Below are 18,851 nucleotides of genomic sequence, written 5' to 3'. Positions count from 1 at the left end.
AGTTTCGAATCCTCAAATGAAAAAAAAACCCAAACAATCAACAATTACCAAACAATAGGTTGTATTAATCCATGATGTGATTATCCGGATTAAAGTAACATTTCAAGTGAGTAAACAAATGAAGATTAAAATTGTTTTTATTAATTAATCTCATGGTAATTTGGAACCATCAACTTTTTGTTTATTACAATTTGGTTAATCATTACGATTTTAATTAGAAAAGAATTAGATTTTTTTTTGTTAAAATAATACGAAATTGATACTAAATAGAAAATGTTAATTAAGTAATTATATAATTACACGTAAGATTTTCAATTGTTTACAATTAGGAAAATACTAATCAATCAATAGTAATTAACTGTATCTTTTTTTTTAAACTAATTTTTTAGAAAACAATTGTACCAGAAAACAAAAATCAATCGGTGATTAATTGGAATTGACTTTCTTTTGCTGCTGTTAATTACTCGTTAATTGTTTCATTGTTTTAACGATACAGTGCACATTGTACACGATAATGGATCATAGTCTCAGTTAAATAGCCGCTGTAATCATCCCGTGATTTTTTGAGCCACTTTTTGGCCTCAACATTTTGTCCCATTGATCGGTGGATTAATCCAAGCTCGAATGCACATTGAGGTAATAGGTGGGTCTCCTCGTCGATCCGTTTCTTACTGAAAAGATTAACAAGACAACAACAAAGATTAGATGATTAATCCAACATTGAGATTATTGTTTTCTCTTTGGCAATTACTCACCAATTAAGAACTTCAGTGAAACAATCAATCGATTTAACCAACTGATTAAGGTGCCGATAGCAAACACCTTTCATAAACTTGAGGTAACAATAAGCATCAAGTGAACTATTATGGTCATCTAATAGTAAATGGACATTTGTAAGGTTAGTAGATGAAGGAAAAAGTTTTTTTTTATTTCTGGATTAAAGTGTTAATCCTAATCTTGATTACCTTTATCCTTTTTGTGAACAGTTAACTTGGCATCGATTTTATCTAAATAAACTTGGATTAGAGTGTGATTACTTGCCATCATGTTAAATATATTCCAAATATATAATAATTCCTAGAGTTGTTGTTGTGATTTTTGGGATAAAGATTAAGATGAGATTTGGATTAGATTAACTCGTGAATGAGAATTTTTTTTTTTCGGTCGTTCAATACTTACGAAAGGAGGTAAAAGCATTTGTTTAACTTTATCGTGATATTTTCGTGATCTTTCAATGACGATCTTCTCATGGAAAGCTCGTTTTCCACCGAATCGTCTTTTCAATTGAGGTATTCTTAAGAAAGCTTTGGAAATGTCTTGTTCCAAATCAGGTCGATCGTTTTCCTCCATCACCATGAAGGTAAACACCGCGTACAGGTAAGTAAACATGGCGGGAGACCATTTACAATCATCTTTCAATAATCGAGCATAATTAGCAGCCTTTTCCCAATCACATTTCATTCTGTTGAATAATAATAATCAATAATCAATAGAGAAAATTATTAGTTAGTTAAATCATCTCAGTTTCTACTAATCATCAAAATAGATTAACTTGGATTAATATCCGTTTATTGTTCAATTTCAATTTCAGTGATTCTCTGATCGATTGGATTAACTTTTACAAGGAAAAGTTTGATGATCATTTCGATCACTGTTTGTTTTTAACAATTAATTTTAATTCTTTGACCTTGACCTTTTAAATTATCTCACTTTTCACCCTGTAAGGTAAGTAGATGTATTTATATATCTATTACATGGTAATATCAACGATCTAATTAATTGTATGAATCAAATTATTAGATTATCAAGTTGAATCTTCCTTATTATCTTGTTGTTTTTGGGAAATTAAATTTTCCACTATTAACTTAATTAACTAATAAACGTTAGTTAGTTAACTGTAATTTCACAATTTGTTAGTGATTTTCATATGAGCATGATGATGACATTAATCTAATTAGTGTTTACAATTTAAGTCAATCTAACTAAGGAAACGGGAAATTAGCTTAATTGTTAAGATAGTCAAAGATAATCCTTAATCATAATTAGTAGCCTTCGGCTATATATTGATTATCAACTATTACATCCCTTAGGTGTAAAATTAGGTCACAATCAATTCTAATTGTAACAATTAAGAATATAAAATTATTATTATAATGGATTAACAGAAAAATCTTGACAATTAACTAACAAGTTGGCAAACAATTAACAACTCAATTGCTAATTGTGTGTTCCTGTCTTAATTACTTGAAACAAAGGAAATCAAAAGTTAATCATAATATTTTTAAAGTGAAACAATGAATTAACAACCAATCAATTGGATAATTAATCTGACAAAGTGATTAACACTTTCATACATAATCATATTCACCCAGTAAGTTGATTACAATTAAAGTTGATTGTTGTTTTTACCAATTGATTTGGTTATTTATTCAACTAATTAAGTATTACAATACTAATTGCGACAATCTTAACAATCACTTCACCAAAGTTAATCAGTTTTTGTGGTTAATTGATTATTGTTACCCAGAAAATTGTAATTACATTGTAATCATCTAATTGTGACATTGATTTAAAGGTGAATAGATCAATTAAATCAGATTTGAATCTAATTAACAACAACAACAATTTAAAGGTAAGTATTTAAAACAATGACACCTAATTTAATCACTAATTACTTGACCTTTTTTTTCACATTTAGAGTCTAAATCAACAATCAAAAAAGGATCAGAATTGATTGAAACGTATGATGTAAATGGGACACAATTTAATTTGATTGTTTAATTTGTTAATTATTGGTTAATTTTCACTTTCATAATAAACAATAATAACAAATCATTATCAATATTGTTATTACAAGGAGGAAGAATCAAGAGAAACTGGTAACAATTAGTTAATCATAATCAATATTTTTCTCGCTTCTTTTTGGTTATTATGATGAAGAAAAAAAAATGTTCTGATTGATTTGACATTGAAAAGATTCATGAAAATGATTCATCATGATTCTGGTAAATTGTTTGGTGTAACAATTTAACCAATCAAATAGCAAGATAATAATAATAATCACAACAATCAGTCTGGTGAGTGAATCAATCTGATGATTGATCAACCAGAAAACTGTTGGATATCATCATGAAAGTTATAATATATAAGTTGAGTTTTCCTCCATCACCAGAAAGCAAAATCAAAAACAATCAACTGAAAAAGTGAAAGTTGATTATTTAAGTTAATCAATGATTAGTGTTGATCATCAACTGATCACTTGGTATTGACCCAGATTATCAGATTATTAAGATTCAGTAGCTAATCTGAAAAACACCCAATCCCTTGATTGTTATGATATTAAAAATGATAATCGATGACAATTAAAGTGATAGATAAATACAGTTATATGATTAGTATGAATTAGTGACGAAAATTGTAAATTAAAACAAGGTCAGTAGATCAGAATCAAGGTCACAATTAAACTTGGAACTTGTAATTAAAAAGTTGTGATTCTATTATAATAGTGATTGTAAAGATTATTGATCATTTGATATTTTCTAAATTGAAATGATGATGTTCATGGAAATACCTGTAATCGTGATGATCAGAATTGATGATTTAGCTGGGAAAATGAAACAATCAGTGGCTATCATTTGGTAATCATGGTCGTTCAACTTGTTGTTGTTTTTTTTCTGGTAAAATATCAACAATTAATCAACAACAACAATCAACATCTTACCCATGTAATGATTAACAGATTCAAGGTTTTCAGGTAACAATTCACAATTTTCACCATTCAATCAACTTGATTATGGAAAAAACTTTTCCCCCAAATTAATCAAACTGATTAACTGGCTAATGATCAACACGATGAAATATAATCATCACAAGATTATCTCATTCATCTGAAACATTCACATGAAAAACATTGAACTACATGTAACATTTCAATTGAAATTAAAATGAACTTGAATTCTGATTCCCGAAAAAAAAAGGAGATTAATTAATTCCGATTTTTGGGATTAAACAATTAACCTTGGTGACTCTGTTGTTCCAACAATTAACTTATTGATCATCTTACATAATGTTAAATAACAACAGGTAATGAAAAGATTACCTGAGTTTTCAGGAAGCCAGAAATTCATGATAAACTAACCTAGGAAGTTGAAATTTTAGAGGTTAACTGATTATCCCTTGAGGCTATTTGGAAGTTTTTTACTTTCGTTTTCATCTCACTTTCACTTGCAATTAGTTAACTGGTTATAATTTGGTTGAAACATGATTTTAATCAAGGTTATTTTCAGATAATCAGTTAATTGTATTAATTATGCTCAAGTGAACTTGACCACAATATTAATTTGGTTCCTGTTTCCACTTTTAATTAGAAGGTTTTTCTTAAGGAAGATGATTCAATCTAATCATATATTTACGTTTCGATTTCAATGATTACAATTGCAACAATCAGCTAATCATAAATCTCAATAATGAATCTAATCAGTTTGTACACTTAGCAATTAGTGTTTGACAATTAGATTCATTGATTGTTAGTTTGTTTTTTTCATCGTCTCATATTTGCTAATCAATATCAAAGTGATTAAACTTTTTTTCTGATTTCTGTTTAATTTAAACAGTTTGGGTAATTTGATTGGGTCAAGGTTAACATTGAAATGGATCAAATTTAATTACACAACAATCAATAAATAAATTGTAAGCTTAATTGTGTGTCATTAAAACAGATCAATACAATTTACCAGCAATTAAGGTAAACCGATTTTTTTTTTCAATTCTTCTCTATTCCGATTAAATTAAACATAAATACCACATGAATTATGGTGATTAAGATAGCAAAAAAAAAATGAATAACAAAATGATTAACTTAATTGTTGAACCTGAAAATCAGAATCAATCATAATTAAAACAATGTTTAAATTGTGTAATAACCTTGACTTGATACAACAACAATTTAAAAGCTTATATATCTTTGATTACCTGATCATGTATACAAAGTTTGGTAACTACAAAATTAGTTGATTAATATGATTAGTAAATTACAAAATGATAATAACAAGAGGTAAACAATTTACAAGGTAATCAAGCAAAAGGATGAGAAAACTAATTTAAAATTATAATCAACAATTAATTTACCTGTTGATGATTAGTTAATTTTGTGTTTTTACCTTCAATTGTTATCAACAAATTATTGTATATTATGAATACACTGACGTAAATATAATTTACAATATAATATGAGATTCTCATCATTATCAACAATCAAGAAACACAATTAAAGTTGGTGAAAAAAAAGGTTTACAATTTAATTCAAGTTGCAATTTAAATTGTAACTTGGAGACTTGTATTATTATTTTCCCCTGAGGCAGTTAATTGTAAGTGATAATTAATAACAGCACAATATATTTAAGTTGAACAATCAAGTCAACCATTAAATCAATGTGTTCAGTATGTTCACAATTGTTAAATCATGCAATCAACTAACCCAACAATTAACCCAAAGACCAAGAATTGTAATTGTTGACAAGAAATTGAACCGATTTAATAACTAAAAATAATATTACTAATCAACTTAATTGTCAATATTAGGAAATGATTATAATTAGAAACGGGAAAATGTTTCATATTTGGTTAATCATCAGGAAGATGGGATAATAATGATAATGATAATCTGGTGATAGGATAATGGTGACAATTTAGTGATCAGTTAACTATTACTATTAAAAAAAGTGAAAGTTAATTGTGGTATAAGTTTAAATTGATTATATTATCACTACAATTTCCAGAAGCAATTAAATGTATCGTCAAACTTTTTGGAAACAATTATTATCCTTAACTTTTTTGTTTGATTGTTATTCTTGAAGTGAAAGTTTTGTATAATTGAAAGTGAAATCAATTGATTGTCACATCAGTAAACGTGAATTAATTTAGGTTGATTAAGAAAAACGGTAGTTGTTAATCAACGGTAACAATCATGCTATCGTCTTAATCATAATGATCATCATTAATCACTCGGCTAATCAATTGTGACATACAACAAAATTGTCACATTACAATCACATGGAAATTTGATAATTATCATTATTATTTGGGGAAAACTTTTCTTCCCAACAATCAAGAAAAATCAATTTAACCAACAAGTTAATCTGATTTTAGATTTTCTAATTAACTAAACAATACAATCAAGTGAACTCAGGTCTTGATTTGAATCTTAATTAGCGTTTCATGTTGAGAGAGAGAGAGAACTCAGTAACAACCTTCAATATCTAATATGATTACTAAATTGCTTCAATCATGATTTAAATCATGATCAATTTGCATTGAAAAAGTTAAACAATAACAACAACAATTAGTTAACTACAAATAAAAGGATTTAATTACTTACGCATAGCACCAAATGATTTCCCAGTAGCAAGCGAAATTAAGTTGCCGCCAAAACGATTGACCTTTGATACACTCGACATAATAATCAATGGCCTTATCGGGATTACCGATGATCTTTTCACGAACACCAAGTCCAAGTTTAACGATAGCCGATTCGGGTGTACGGACAAGCCAAATTTTTGATGATCGATTGAAAAATTCAACATCACCTTCACCAAGACCATAAAAGTATTCAAGGAAACCATAATAACCTGAGAGCAATATTGAGGTGACATCATAGAGAAGCCCGTCAACAAGATTAACGGACATGTTTAACTCATCAAGGGCCACATCACGATCAGAATTGAAGCCAACAAATTCAAGAAGTTTGGCCATTTTGGTTGGGAAGAAAGAGATGACCAGATCAAAAGCACCAATACCCAAACGGGTACCACTTTCAAAGTGCATTCGGGAAATCTCAGAATCCCAAGTGGTTCTATGTTTTAACATTGCCAAGCACTCTTTGTATGATTGATGAGAAGCACGAATCTTAAGAGCACCATTGATAAAACCATAAACCGATTGATCTTCAAGAACGGTGACTAGACCCCAAAGGAGATACGATTTGGCATAACAAAGTTCAGCGTGACACTCTTCATCCGTGTAGCCGTTGTAATTGGGCGAGAAGAGGAAAGATGTATAAGATTTACGCCGAAGTGAATCAGCGAAAGCCGATGAATACTTGAAAGCCTCAATGGTCAGTTGAAGGTAACTCTTATCGAGGGTCAAAATCGCCTCAAAGAAACGGACAGCGGCCACACCAAGAGCATGGATCATTGAGGAATTGGCCTTCTCTTGTAGGATCGGTAAAACTTCATCCATTTTATTGTTGATAAACATTTTCATCAACTCACGACCTTCTTCAAGAGCCTCATCCAAACTTAGATCACTGGACAAGCAAAAAAAAGAGGAATCGATGGACACAAATACAAAATATTAACCAAACTGGATCAAGTTAATTGTTACAATTTAAATGATAGTTTTACCATCAATCACTTACCCTGAATTTGTTGTACAAAAACTAACATCGGATTTGGTTGAACTTGAAAGACTTTGTTGAGACCCACTGGATGTTGATTCCACCATTGGCACTTCGAAAACCTGAAATTTGGACAATTTATTAATTGTTGTCATCATTATGATACCTTATTCCAGTGTAATCAAGTTGATAATCAACTGATTGCCTCGTTCAATGGCTATTAACAGATTACACTTTGATTGTTTGGTGAATTTATAAATTGCGTGGTTGAAACAATTGATAAAAAATATTAGGTAGCAACTTTGATTATCGTTGATTGGGAAAAAAAATTAACTACTTAACAAGAAAAAAAAATAGATTGTTCAACAATTAGGTAACAATTAATTTTGATTGTGTCACAAAGAAGGTCAAATACAATGAAAATTTTGTATGTAATTTAAATTGAAATTAAAAGTGCAATAATAACGATAATGATAATAATAAATTAATGTTTGAGTGTGTGATTAATTGAGTAGTTAAAGTGTAACTATTGTATTAATTAACCAATTTCTGCAACAATTAAGCAGAAATTGATCTATTTGATTGGTAATAAGAGTTTGAAACAGCAACAATTTGATTATTATGAAAAAAAAGTAACAATTTAAAATTCAAATTAATCACATATATTGATCATATTAATTATCTTTAATTGTTTCATCATTCATTTGATTAGAAACATTTGAAAGTTAATCTATTGTAATTGTAATTAATTAATATTGATTCAAGATCATGATCATGGATTAGTATTTAATGTTGATTAACTTAATTAGGTTATTTCAATGGTACCAATTAAAACTGTTCAATCAATTACTCAGTTAATCATAATGAAAATTAAACTTGTGTCTACCTTTTACTTTTTTAATTGTCTCTTTACTATGGATATTGTTAACTAATGATTAAGATTTAATTGTTATTGTTAAAGGACAATATTGATCTGGATGGTTGATTGATCAGCACGAATCAATTGATTAAAACAACGGGTTTTTCTTGATTCTTGTCTTAATTGTTGACAATTGAAAACTTTATCATTAGTGATTAGACAATTTCAATCAATTTAATTTCACTCTCATTTTATTATCTAATCAAATCAATATTTTGATTATAATCAATTTTTGAACCTGACCCTGATTCTGATATTGATGATTATCATTATTATTATTATTATTATTATTGAAACAATCAGCTGATCTTAATTGTAAACAATTAAACCATTGACTGTCTATTGGGTAACAATTAGAAAAGTTTGAAACAATTTTTTAATAAACTAATTTGTGGTAATATAATTAGCAATGGAAATGGAATGGTTAACAATTAAAAGATTAATTAACTTACCTCTACCTCTGGTATACTTGTAATTGTCTCAATTTGAGTTTGATTAACCATGATTGTTATGATTAATAATCCGTGAGATAAATCAAAGTTTGTTGGTTGATTGTTAATCACACAGAATTTGAAATAGTCGATTAGTTAATTGTTGATTAGTAAAATTGTTGAATTAACATGAATTCTAATGATTGGGAGACACAAAGAGAGAGAATAAAATTAAAGAAAATAAATAATTTACTTTCCAATTCACAGGAACGAAAATTTTTTTCTTCTCTTTTGAAAACTTGTTGATACTTTCCGATCGTTTCGACGATGTAATTTGGCCTCACCTGAGCAATTCAAGAATCAGAATAGACGATGATAAGAAAGTTGATGATGGAGAGAAAAAAAATCTCCATGATGACAAAAGTGGGAGAGAGAAAACGATTCGTACGCCACCTGAGAAAAAGAGAAGAACAAAAAATTAAGAAACTTTCACTTTTCTCTCTCTCTCTCTTTCTCTTTCTCTTTCTCTTTCTCTTTATCGAATCTGAAGAAATAAAAGTTCTGACGAAAATAAGAATTTTACCTGTTGGCTCCTCCCCTTTTTATCTTCTCTTACTTTTCTTTCCTTTCAAGTTTTCTCTTCCAATATCTTCCTCCTTACCATTAAAATTTCTCATCTATCACATAGATAAATCAATGGAAGATATTAAATAATAAAATTGATTCATCAATCGATTGAAACAATTAACAATCAGTTTGAATTGATTTTTTTTTCCAACGAAAAACAAATCAGTTAATAAGATGAGAATTAGTAATCATCGTAATGACCCTGACCTATCAAATTGATTGGTAAACATTGACAATTTATTCAATTTGATTAACTAATCATAAACAATTTGTTACCCAAATTTTTCACAATCAGCAACAATTTTCATTGTTAAAAACTTAAATTACCAAATTGAAATTGATTGTGTACCTTTAATTTTTTTTTACTTGGTCTTATAATTGCTGTTGTTGCCATTTTAATTGTTACTAATTGTTGTTGATATTTATTTTACCAAAACATTATTAAATTGTCACCTTCCCAATTTGTCTAATTTGATTGGTTACCCTTAATTTGGTTACACTTTTACCTGTCTACCTGAACAATTAAATATACTACCACTAATAACGATTACTTTGTTGTTTTTTTTCTCAATGTATTTAACAATCAATTAATTTAGTTTGTTGGTTCGTATTGAAATTGTTGATTTGTTACCAATAATCAACAACGATGAATGTTGGTAAACAATTAAGGATCTCAATTTGAACAAAAAAGACACACAATTAACTGTATTGTTTTTTTATTAACTATTTCATTTACAATTAAGTCTCTTTATTATGTTAATTATGTTAATCATTTATGATTAGTTTGTCCAATAATTAATCAATTGTTAACTGCTACTAATCAATGAAAACTTGATTTAATAATGAAACGGGAAAACTTTTCAGTGTTAAAGTTTACAATTAACATTGATTATTGTGAGTTAATTGTGAAAATGAATACACAATTTAAATTGTTGTCATGGAATCATAATCAATTGTGTGCTCTTAATTGTTATAAGTCAATTAGTTGGTAAAAAGTTTTAGGCAAATTGTAACAATTTGTTAATTTACTTTCTCAATTGAACTGATTCTTATTTTAATGAATCAATTATAATGATAATTTAGTTAATCACTGACATTGATTGGAGATATTATTTAATTGTAAAGGTAAAATAATCTCTGAATAATTTCACAACAATTAAGAGATAAACATTGTAATTTGTTTAATTAATTTTTCGTGAAATTTAAATTTCATGGTCAGAAAATTTATTAATTGTTGTTAATGATCAATTGATTATCTTTCAGATTGACTTGATAACAATTGTTAACAATTAGATTTCATCTTTGCCTAAAATAATCAACCGAGAGGGACAATTAATTATCAACAATCAACTGATTACGTTAACACTTGACAATCATGAAATTAAATTAATAATAATGTTAATCATTATGTTGTATCACTGTGACCATGATTAAGTTAAATTATTATATCTCAATGATTAACAACAAATCAATTGATTTGAATGTAAAAATTGTCAACTAATTAATTACACAACAATCAAGGTAACAAATGAATAACAAAACTTTTAAGATGATTTATCAACGGTAGTGATCATATGATTAAGGGAAAATGGATAATTAATTAATTGTAGTTATGGTTAATGGTACATATAAAATACAATTTCCAATTTTTGTTTGATACCAACAAGTACGACAATTAGTAAATTGTCATTTCCTCAATTTCCCTTAACCAAATTAAGAGTTTATTTCAACATAAACACTCATTTAAATTATATTACTACGATCAACAATTTACTCTCATTAAGATAATTATAACAATCTGATACCAATACTGATGAGATAATCGCAATCAAGAAAGAGATGATGATTAGTTGATTATATTGTGAGATGAGAAATCAATTGATCAACAAATACATTTACTGTTTAAAGGATAAAATCAATAAGCAATTAATAGTTTATAATTATCACAATCAAGGATAATTAATGTTATCATATAATCAATTTACAACATGATAAAGTTGACAAGATTAACTTTGATTACTTTTAATAGTTTGTTTTTTATTTGTTGAACAATTAACCGATTGACTGAATTTAACTCTTTTTTTTTAATTACTGATCAACTTTGAAGGGTGATGCAATAAATAGCAATTTAATTAACTTGTTAAACGTACAAAACAATTAACAGTTTAGTTTTGATTGTGAGTGTAAATGCTAATTTATCAATCAATCGGAAATAAGAAGAGTGAAAATTGTTTGGTTAATTCATTGATTGTGATTTAACTACGAATGGATTTATAATCATCAACAACAATACTTAATTTAATTGTGAAGCTACAGTTACAAATATGACAGCAATTAAATTATTTTGCTTCACAAATTGTAGACCTTACATTTTCCTGATCACTTTTAATGGTTTAAATTTAGGTATAAACAATTGTATCACAATTTAGTTTGATTGTTTTGAACTTTTCCTTTCAGGCAATTGACGATCTAAATGTGGCCTGAGAAGTGGCCGCGATTTTAACCTCATCCGAATCATCTTGTAATCTGTCAAGTCGCTTGGGTGCCAGAGAGACAACCAAGGCCACAATGGTACCAATGGCGATTCCCGCAAGAACATCAGACCAATGGTGAATATTATCATAGATTCGAGATAGAGCAACGAACAGTCCGACAAAAAGAACGACAATTTGAACCAAAGCGACAAAATATCGAGTTGAATTGTGACGGTAACGTTTCCATAAATAGATGATCAAGAAAACCATGGACACCATTGATTCAGATGAATGACCAGAAGGGAAAGAGGTTCGAACAAAATTTTCAACGGAATGACCAACACGACAAGTAAAATTGGTGACATACTGATCTTTCCAGGCCGCATCGTCACAATCAATCGTCGGGTTACAATAATCAAGGAAAACGGGTCGTAATCGACCGACTCGAACCTTAATGAACTTTGTGATTACTGAATTAATCCAAAAGGTACAAGCCCAAGTAGACAGGACAGTAATTAAATTGTACCAGAATTCTTGACTGGTCAAGAAGAGTTTATTTCGCTTGGACACTTGAAAGTAAATTATTTCCGATATAATTAGGAAAACGACCGGTGCTACCATGGCGATTTCGACCAGTTCTTTATACGGAACTGTCTCTGATTGTCGAGGATATTTAATTGTCTCATCTGAACACCAGAATCCTCGTTTAACTGGTTCCAAATAATCAAGTGCTTGGTCAAGAACAACTAAAATCCCCACTGATATAACATCAATTGACACTTGGGCCACTCCTCGTCTATCCATTACAATTAACTTTAAACTGATTCACAACTTTTTGGCAAAAAAAAAGGTAATTTTATCAATCAATTAATCATAATTACAATTTTTCATTGGTAAAAAAGTTTCATCGTGATAATGATGATGAGACTACACGAGATTGATTGTAACTTAATTGTTGATGGTTGTAATGAAAGTATCACAGGATTAAAGAGAGAGAGAGAGAGTAATTAATTGTATAAATTTCAACAGATAATCAGTATAACGATTAAATCTTGTTAATTGTGTTGCTGATGATCAATGTAAATGTTAATTCAGTTACTTTTCAATTTATTAGCTCATTAAGTAACTTTGTGTTTAGATTTTGATTAATGATTAACTTAATTGTTGTTCTTAATTTGACTTGAATATTATTACAATGAACTAAATTTAATGATTGTTAGGAAAACAACAAAGAAATTATTTTAATGATGATGATGATCAAGTGTAACTAAATTGTTCACAATTAACTAATAAACAACTCGAATGAAAGTAAATTGTTTAATATAATTTTGCTTTTTATTTCTTTTAATAGCAATTAAATTAATCATCTTCAACCATAATCAACTTATTATATCAACAACTCTTGAAAGTTATCAAACTGTGGTAATAAAATGATAGTTAATCACAATCATCAACCTGATTAATTGTTTACTGGTAATAATTTGATTACTTTGGTTATCAAAATGAAATAATTAAATTGTTTAAAATGACAGGGGATCAACTATGATGAAAATTAACACAACAATTAGATTGTAATTCAATGAAAACCAAAAATAAATCAAAATAAATCAACTACAATTAAGACAAAATTCAATTGATTAAATCATATACTATGTTTATCTTAATACCAATGATTAATAATCAATCATTATGATTATCTGAATGATTGAGATGATCAAAGTTTCATTGAGATTTGAATTTTTCTTAATTGTGAGATTAAATTAAGTGATGAAATTAAATTAAATTGTTGCTGTTGGTAAATTGCCAACTCAACGATTGTCTCATAAGGAAATACATTAAATTAATAATATAATTACAATGGAGGTTATTTTTTTTTTGGTTAGTTTATCACCAGAATCTTGTTTTTTGATCATTGTAATTAAAATTAATTTCGGTGTCGGTAATTGTAATGTAATTACAATGTCCTATTCTTGGGCATTCCATTAATTGTTTGACGTCATTTAATTGTAATTACTTTTGTTGTTTCCTTCTAATTGTTAGAATTATCTTATATTAGATAAGTGAAGATACTGATCATGATCATTTTTGTGATGAATAATTAACCATAAGTGTTTTGGATGATCAAAGTTTCTGAATCTCGAACAGTTTAACATTAGTATCGTACCAAATTGGCGGGTCAATGTTTCTCAGGTAAATTACCCCCCACATGTAAGTGCGAAACCAAAGGGTTGTCCCGGAATTGGTTTGATATTTTCGGATTAAAATCGGATGGGGAACGGGTAATAATCCGACCAAAGTTCCGTGTTGAAGAAACTTTAGAATCTCATTTTCATCGGTAATCCCTTTATCGATGCACATCTTTTCAACTTGTGGTACTAGAACTTGAAGCATTCGCATGACCGTTTGTAGGGGTAACTTTTGTTTCCATGATAAAACCCATTCTGAGGTTGGTAGCCAAGGTCCATGATTAGAAGATGAACTTGATTGTCGACTTAATGATTTCTCTCGTCTCATTGAACTTTCGGTGGCTTCATCTGGATCACCCGTTGGATTGGGATGAGTTGTTTCTGTCATATTGTGAATCTTTGGTGTAGCTGCAAGGGAAACTTTAATTGTCGACTCTTGATTAATCGCTGTTGATGTTACCATTGAAGATTCATCGGTAAGATCAACTAACGATTCTTGTGGTACCCTTACTGGTGAGCTACCGATGCCAGTGGTGGTTGATGATGGTGAAGCAACTTCTGAACTATTAGAAGGTGTAAATGGTGTTGATGATTGTTGTTGTTGTGGTTGTGGTTCTTGTGGTGGTGTAGTTGATTGTTTTAAACATTTATCAGATTTTACTTGAGATTGGTGTTGATTTTGTTGCTGTTGTGGTTGAGTTGAGGTTACAGTGGGTGAGGTGCAAGAGTTAAGAGATAGCGGGCTTGTGGGCGCTGATTTACAATTAGCTGATGGTGATTGACATGTAGTAGGAGGTATTGATGAGGTAGAAGCTGTTGATTGTGTAGATGACAAGGTTAACTTTCGTGGTCGCCGTGTAGTAGATGATGTTGATGAGCTTGAACGATTCAGTGATTTTTGTATTGTACCATAATCAGTGGCCAGATTAGATAGATTGGAGAAAATATTTCTTTTTCGGATTATCGTATAAACCAGATTAGAATTACCATCAAATTGATATTGGATTATATTGTTAAATACTTCCAATAGGAAGAAAACCAAATGATGATTAATTGGATTGGAATATAAAAACCATGGGGTTGAAAATGCTTCCAATAGATGAAGTAACTTATTGGCAGAAACCATTGAGAGTGTTTTAAGATACGGACTAACGTTTACAATTATCGTTAATAAACATTCAAATAGAGGTTGAAGCCTTTGGTGACCTGCGGTAATCAATTTGTGGAAAACAATAATCAACAGATCAGCATGAGTTCCGGTGAAAATTGGAAGATCCATTGGAATGGAAGCCGAATATGGTTTATTCAAACGAACACCAAAGTTCCTTTCACCACTGAGTAGAAGAAGAATGAAAACACCAATGTGAATAAGTCCAATTCTCGATTGATCTGACCTACTATCGTTTAGATGGTAAAGTATTGGCACTAGAATGTCAAGAACATGAGAAGATTTAAGAACATAGAACATGAATTTCTTATTATAATCACAAATTTTCCAAAAAAGAACCAACAATTCTTGGTGGAATTGAATTCTTTTAGTTGAATTTGGAATATAAGTTTGTTGAAGTGGATTATTCAACAATCGAGTAAATCCTTTCAATATGAATGCGAAATCTTCCTCTCTATGGATTCGAGAAAGATAATTAATGAATAAATTCTCATGGATTGTTGGATCGATTAAAGTTCGTTCGGCTCCATCTCCTCGTCCACCAGGCAAAGATTCAGTGATGAAATCGTGATCAAGGGTAACAATTAATATCTGCAGACAAACTTCAACCAAAGCCTCTCGAGAATCGCTAAATAGTAAATGATTAAATGGAAGGTAACCTAATGAAGAGAAAAGTAGATTAGATTGATTTACAAGAATCTATTTAGTTGATAAGTTGATTCTTACTTGCTGGATCATATGAGAAAACGGTGTTAATCAAGGAAGTGAATAAAGGTAAAGCGTGACGATTATCTGGAGAAGTGAAAAAGGTTATCCAACGATTGGGTGTTGATCGAGCTTCGTTTGGTGTTTTGTACATGGTGGTGGAGAAACAGGTAAGGATAAGGCGGAGAAGTTCAGTTCGATGTTTATCATAAGTAGTAGACGATGAAGTGGGCGAAGTGAAGCCAACCCCTGATTCCCAAATATATTCACAAGAATCAATTGATTGTAAATCCTCGGGTGGGCAATCAGGTGAACCGAAAGGTCCGGAAGATTTGTTTCGTGATGAGGGTAAAGGGGTAACCGTAAAATCGGGACAGAAAAGTAGATCACAAATTGCGAGAATCAATGATTGTGCTAAAGGTAAATTTTCATCTCTACCTCGATAATCATCACCATCGATATCATCATCGTCTTCTTCATCTAATTCAGTGTCTTCATCATTCTCACCATTTCCTCTTCCTAACCTTCGACCTTTTCTACCTTTTCCATGTCGACCACCATGATTTGATTCATTGGAATGTAATTCAAGGGAAGTTGGTGATTGGGGTGAACTTCGAGGTAAAGATGACCAGAAGAAGCCCTTCCATTCGGGATCTTCAAAAATGTAAGGTAAAATTCTGGTCAATAAACGATTACTATTAAGAACCAAAATTTGTTGATTGGTTGTATTACAAAGAGTATCGGTTGAGGCCACTAATTTCTCAACACCCTTGTAAACAAGAGTCGCCAAATTGGAAGGCGATTCCTCCCTTAGTGCACGAATTTCGGGTGAGGGTATTAGAGTGAAAACATCTTGAATATTATTGATCGATTCGCACCAAAATTGATCCCAAAATGAGTCCTCTTTAGCATCGATTGGGTGAGTTTTACTGCTCAATTGAACAACAGCCTTACGAAAATTTAACTTAGAATCACTATTACCCATTTGATTGGCACTCAATTAAAACTTATACTCGTCAATAAATGTAACCATATGCCAGGTAACAGTCAGGTAAGAAAATACTACACATTGAACAATAAAATGAGAGAAAAAGATGAGAGAGAGAGAGAGAAAGAGAGAAAGAGAGAGGGAGAAGTAAATAATGTTCACACCGATTCAATCAGAGAATCATCGATATGTCTGGTTAGACATTAAAGTGAGAAGATTCGAGTGAGAGAGTAGGGGGAGAGGAGAGATGGTACAGAATCACTGGAAGAGAAACAGGGAGGGAGAGAAAATTCGGGTTCCAAATATCAGCGACTTTCAAGTTTCTATGGGGATAACAGTGAATTAGAACTGAAATTAACATGAAGGAGAAAAGGAAGAGAGAGAGAGAGAGAGAGAGAGACATGGAAAGAGTGAGATATCAGAGGCTTCACTCTGTTTCCGTTGGAAACATTTTATCGATCGATAGAATTACATTTACACAGCTTGACAATTAATATCTCTCTCTTTCTCTTATATCATCATCATCATCATTCTAATTAAATCTTCCATCTGTTCAGTTTCCTTTTCAATTGTATGAGGGTTTACACATCAGCTCAGAGAAAATAGATAAAAGTTAATCATTGAATTTGTAGTCACCAAGTTGATTAGTTTTCTTTCAAATCATAATCATGTTTTTGATTTGAGCTTCAAGTATTTAGCTGACCAGTGGAAAGTGAAATTTACATGTAACTTATTCAATGGAATAACTTTTTAATCACTTATATGTATCACTTGAATTTGGAAATTATTTCTTCCGATAAACTTGAAATTTATCTTCTATCTGTTTGTATAAATCAATCATTCCTTGATCATCAGAATTTTCCACTTTAAGTAGTATGTTTATGATGTAAATTGTTTCCGAGAGAGTTGGTGATCGAACCCATATTCGTCCATTAAGACCAACTGTTATTTCATATTTGAATTTAGCTCCTAATGTTTCGATTAACTTACAATCGGCAGATAAAATTCTAAACAATTAGAGAAAAAGGAGAAAATTAGCAAAAAATTAAACAACATTTATGCTCAAAAGTTGCAACAGATAAGAAGTAAATTCTACCTTCGGCAAACTCTTAGTGGAACATTGATCATGAATCCGTCTTGAGGAAGAACACCAAGACCGTCTTTCTTCATTCGACTTGTGACACAAATAAGTTCCGTTCTAATGTCCTTACTGGCCGAAAGTATCCGTGCATAGACAAGATCACCAATCTAACAATTTTATTTGGACAGAAATTGGAAATTTTATCACTAAAGTGGAAACATTTTCCTATCATCAACAAACTTACCTGAATATTTGGACGATTTTTTTTGGTTGCGCTTTCAAAAGCTAATAAAGACAATGAAGCAGATTCACTGGTACCAATATCGACGTTCACGGACATACCACCTTTACTAGTAACAATTCCGATAACCCTTTCACCACGAACTGCAACATACTATTAATATGAAGAGAATTAAACAAGAAAAAATTGATTAGAATAGAACAAAAATTTGATGATCATTTATCACTTAAGACACGAATTTGATTCTATCATCGAATCAAGTTTGTTGTCATCAATTGTTTATTTATATAATTGATACTTACTCTTTTCTGATGAGAATCAATCCAGTAGATGATTAAATTGTTACTAATTCGACTTCGTAAAAGGCCACATTTAATTGCCCTTAAATCATCAATTTCTCGTTTGATTCCAGGACCAAGGACAATCTTTTATCTGTTGCCTCTTCATTTTCATCGATTAATGATTTAATTGAGAAGCCAGGGAAAACTATCTGATCAGTCATTATGATGGAGAAAATAAAACAACAATTAACTAAATAAGAGAAATTAATTCAAGAGAATTAGAAATTAACATTCACCAATTTGAAAAGCGAACTAAATGAAAACATCAACATGTGTTTTCCATCACGTGACCAACAC

General features: G+C 30.1%; 4 protein-coding genes across 4 annotated transcripts; all 4 read right to left on the bottom strand.

Annotated features, from left to right (window-relative positions):
* Positions 1–189: 189 nt before the first annotated feature.
* LOC128395992 (tetratricopeptide repeat protein 39A-like) lies at positions 190–9,121 on the bottom strand. Its single transcript, XM_053356489.1, has 7 exons — positions 8,765–9,121; positions 7,415–7,515; positions 6,377–7,303; positions 1,180–1,462; positions 966–1,077; positions 756–873; positions 190–671 (listed from the first exon to the last, which is right to left on the bottom strand). The coding sequence occupies exons 1-7, from the start codon at positions 8,813–8,815 to the stop codon at positions 485–487; spliced, it is 1,779 nt and encodes a 592-aa protein (XP_053212464.1). The 5' UTR covers positions 8,816–9,121; the 3' UTR covers positions 190–484.
* Positions 9,122–11,479: 2,358 nt separating this feature from the next.
* LOC128395997 (putative phosphatidate phosphatase) lies at positions 11,480–13,132 on the bottom strand. Its single transcript, XM_053356496.1, has one exon. The coding sequence runs from the start codon at positions 12,646–12,648 to the stop codon at positions 11,824–11,826; it is 825 nt and encodes a 274-aa protein (XP_053212471.1). The 5' UTR covers positions 12,649–13,132; the 3' UTR covers positions 11,480–11,823.
* A 48-nt stretch (positions 13,133–13,180) lies between these two features.
* On the bottom strand, positions 13,181–17,477 carry LOC128395990 (protein HID1-like). The gene is made up of 2 exons (XM_053356488.1): positions 15,925–17,477; positions 13,181–15,857 (listed from the first exon to the last, which is right to left on the bottom strand). The coding sequence occupies exons 1-2, from the start codon at positions 16,886–16,888 to the stop codon at positions 13,966–13,968; spliced, it is 2,856 nt and encodes a 951-aa protein (XP_053212463.1). The 5' UTR covers positions 16,889–17,477; the 3' UTR covers positions 13,181–13,965.
* A 144-nt stretch (positions 17,478–17,621) lies between these two features.
* LOC128395999 (exosome complex component RRP40-like) lies at positions 17,622–18,833 on the bottom strand. Its single transcript, XM_053356498.1, is given in 5 exon segments — positions 17,622–17,898; positions 17,988–18,139; positions 18,217–18,366; positions 18,516–18,643; positions 18,646–18,833. Coding segments are annotated over 5 exon segments (723 nt in total). The 5' UTR covers positions 18,716–18,833; the 3' UTR covers positions 17,622–17,675.
* Between the last annotated feature and the right edge of the window lie 18 nt (positions 18,834–18,851).

This window comes from Panonychus citri, unplaced genomic scaffold (genome assembly GCF_014898815.1).
Source record: "Panonychus citri isolate SS breed McGregor unplaced genomic scaffold, ASM1489881v1 Contig00142, whole genome shotgun sequence".
Lineage (NCBI taxonomy): Eukaryota > Metazoa > Arthropoda > Arachnida > Trombidiformes > Tetranychidae > Panonychus > Panonychus citri.
Note: the sequence above shows the minus strand (reverse complement) of the source record. Positions and strands in the feature narration are given on the sequence as shown.

Excerpts from the sequence above, each read along its gene's own strand:
- LOC128395990 (XM_053356488.1), bottom strand. The coding sequence starts at position 16,888 with ATGGGTAATAGTGATTCTAAGTTAAATTTTCGTAAGGCTGTTGTTCAA. Across the intron at positions 15,858-15,924 it reads TTTCTCATATGATCCAGCAA|GTTACCTTCCATTTAATCAT; the intron begins GTAAGAATCAAC and ends TCTCTTCATTAG.
- LOC128395997 (XM_053356496.1), bottom strand. The coding sequence starts at position 12,648 with ATGGATAGACGAGGAGTGGCCCAAGTGTCAATTGATGTTATATCAGTG.
- LOC128395992 (XM_053356489.1), bottom strand. The coding sequence starts at position 8,815 with ATGGTTAATCAAACTCAAATTGAGACAATTACAAGTATACCAGAGGTA. Across the intron at positions 1,078-1,179 it reads AAATGCTTTTACCTCCTTTC|GAATTATTATATATTTGGAA; the intron begins GTAAGTATTGAA and ends CAACAACTCTAG. Across the intron at positions 672-755 it reads TTCACTGAAGTTCTTAATTG|TAAGAAACGGATCGACGAGG; the intron begins GTGAGTAATTGC and ends TAATCTTTTCAG.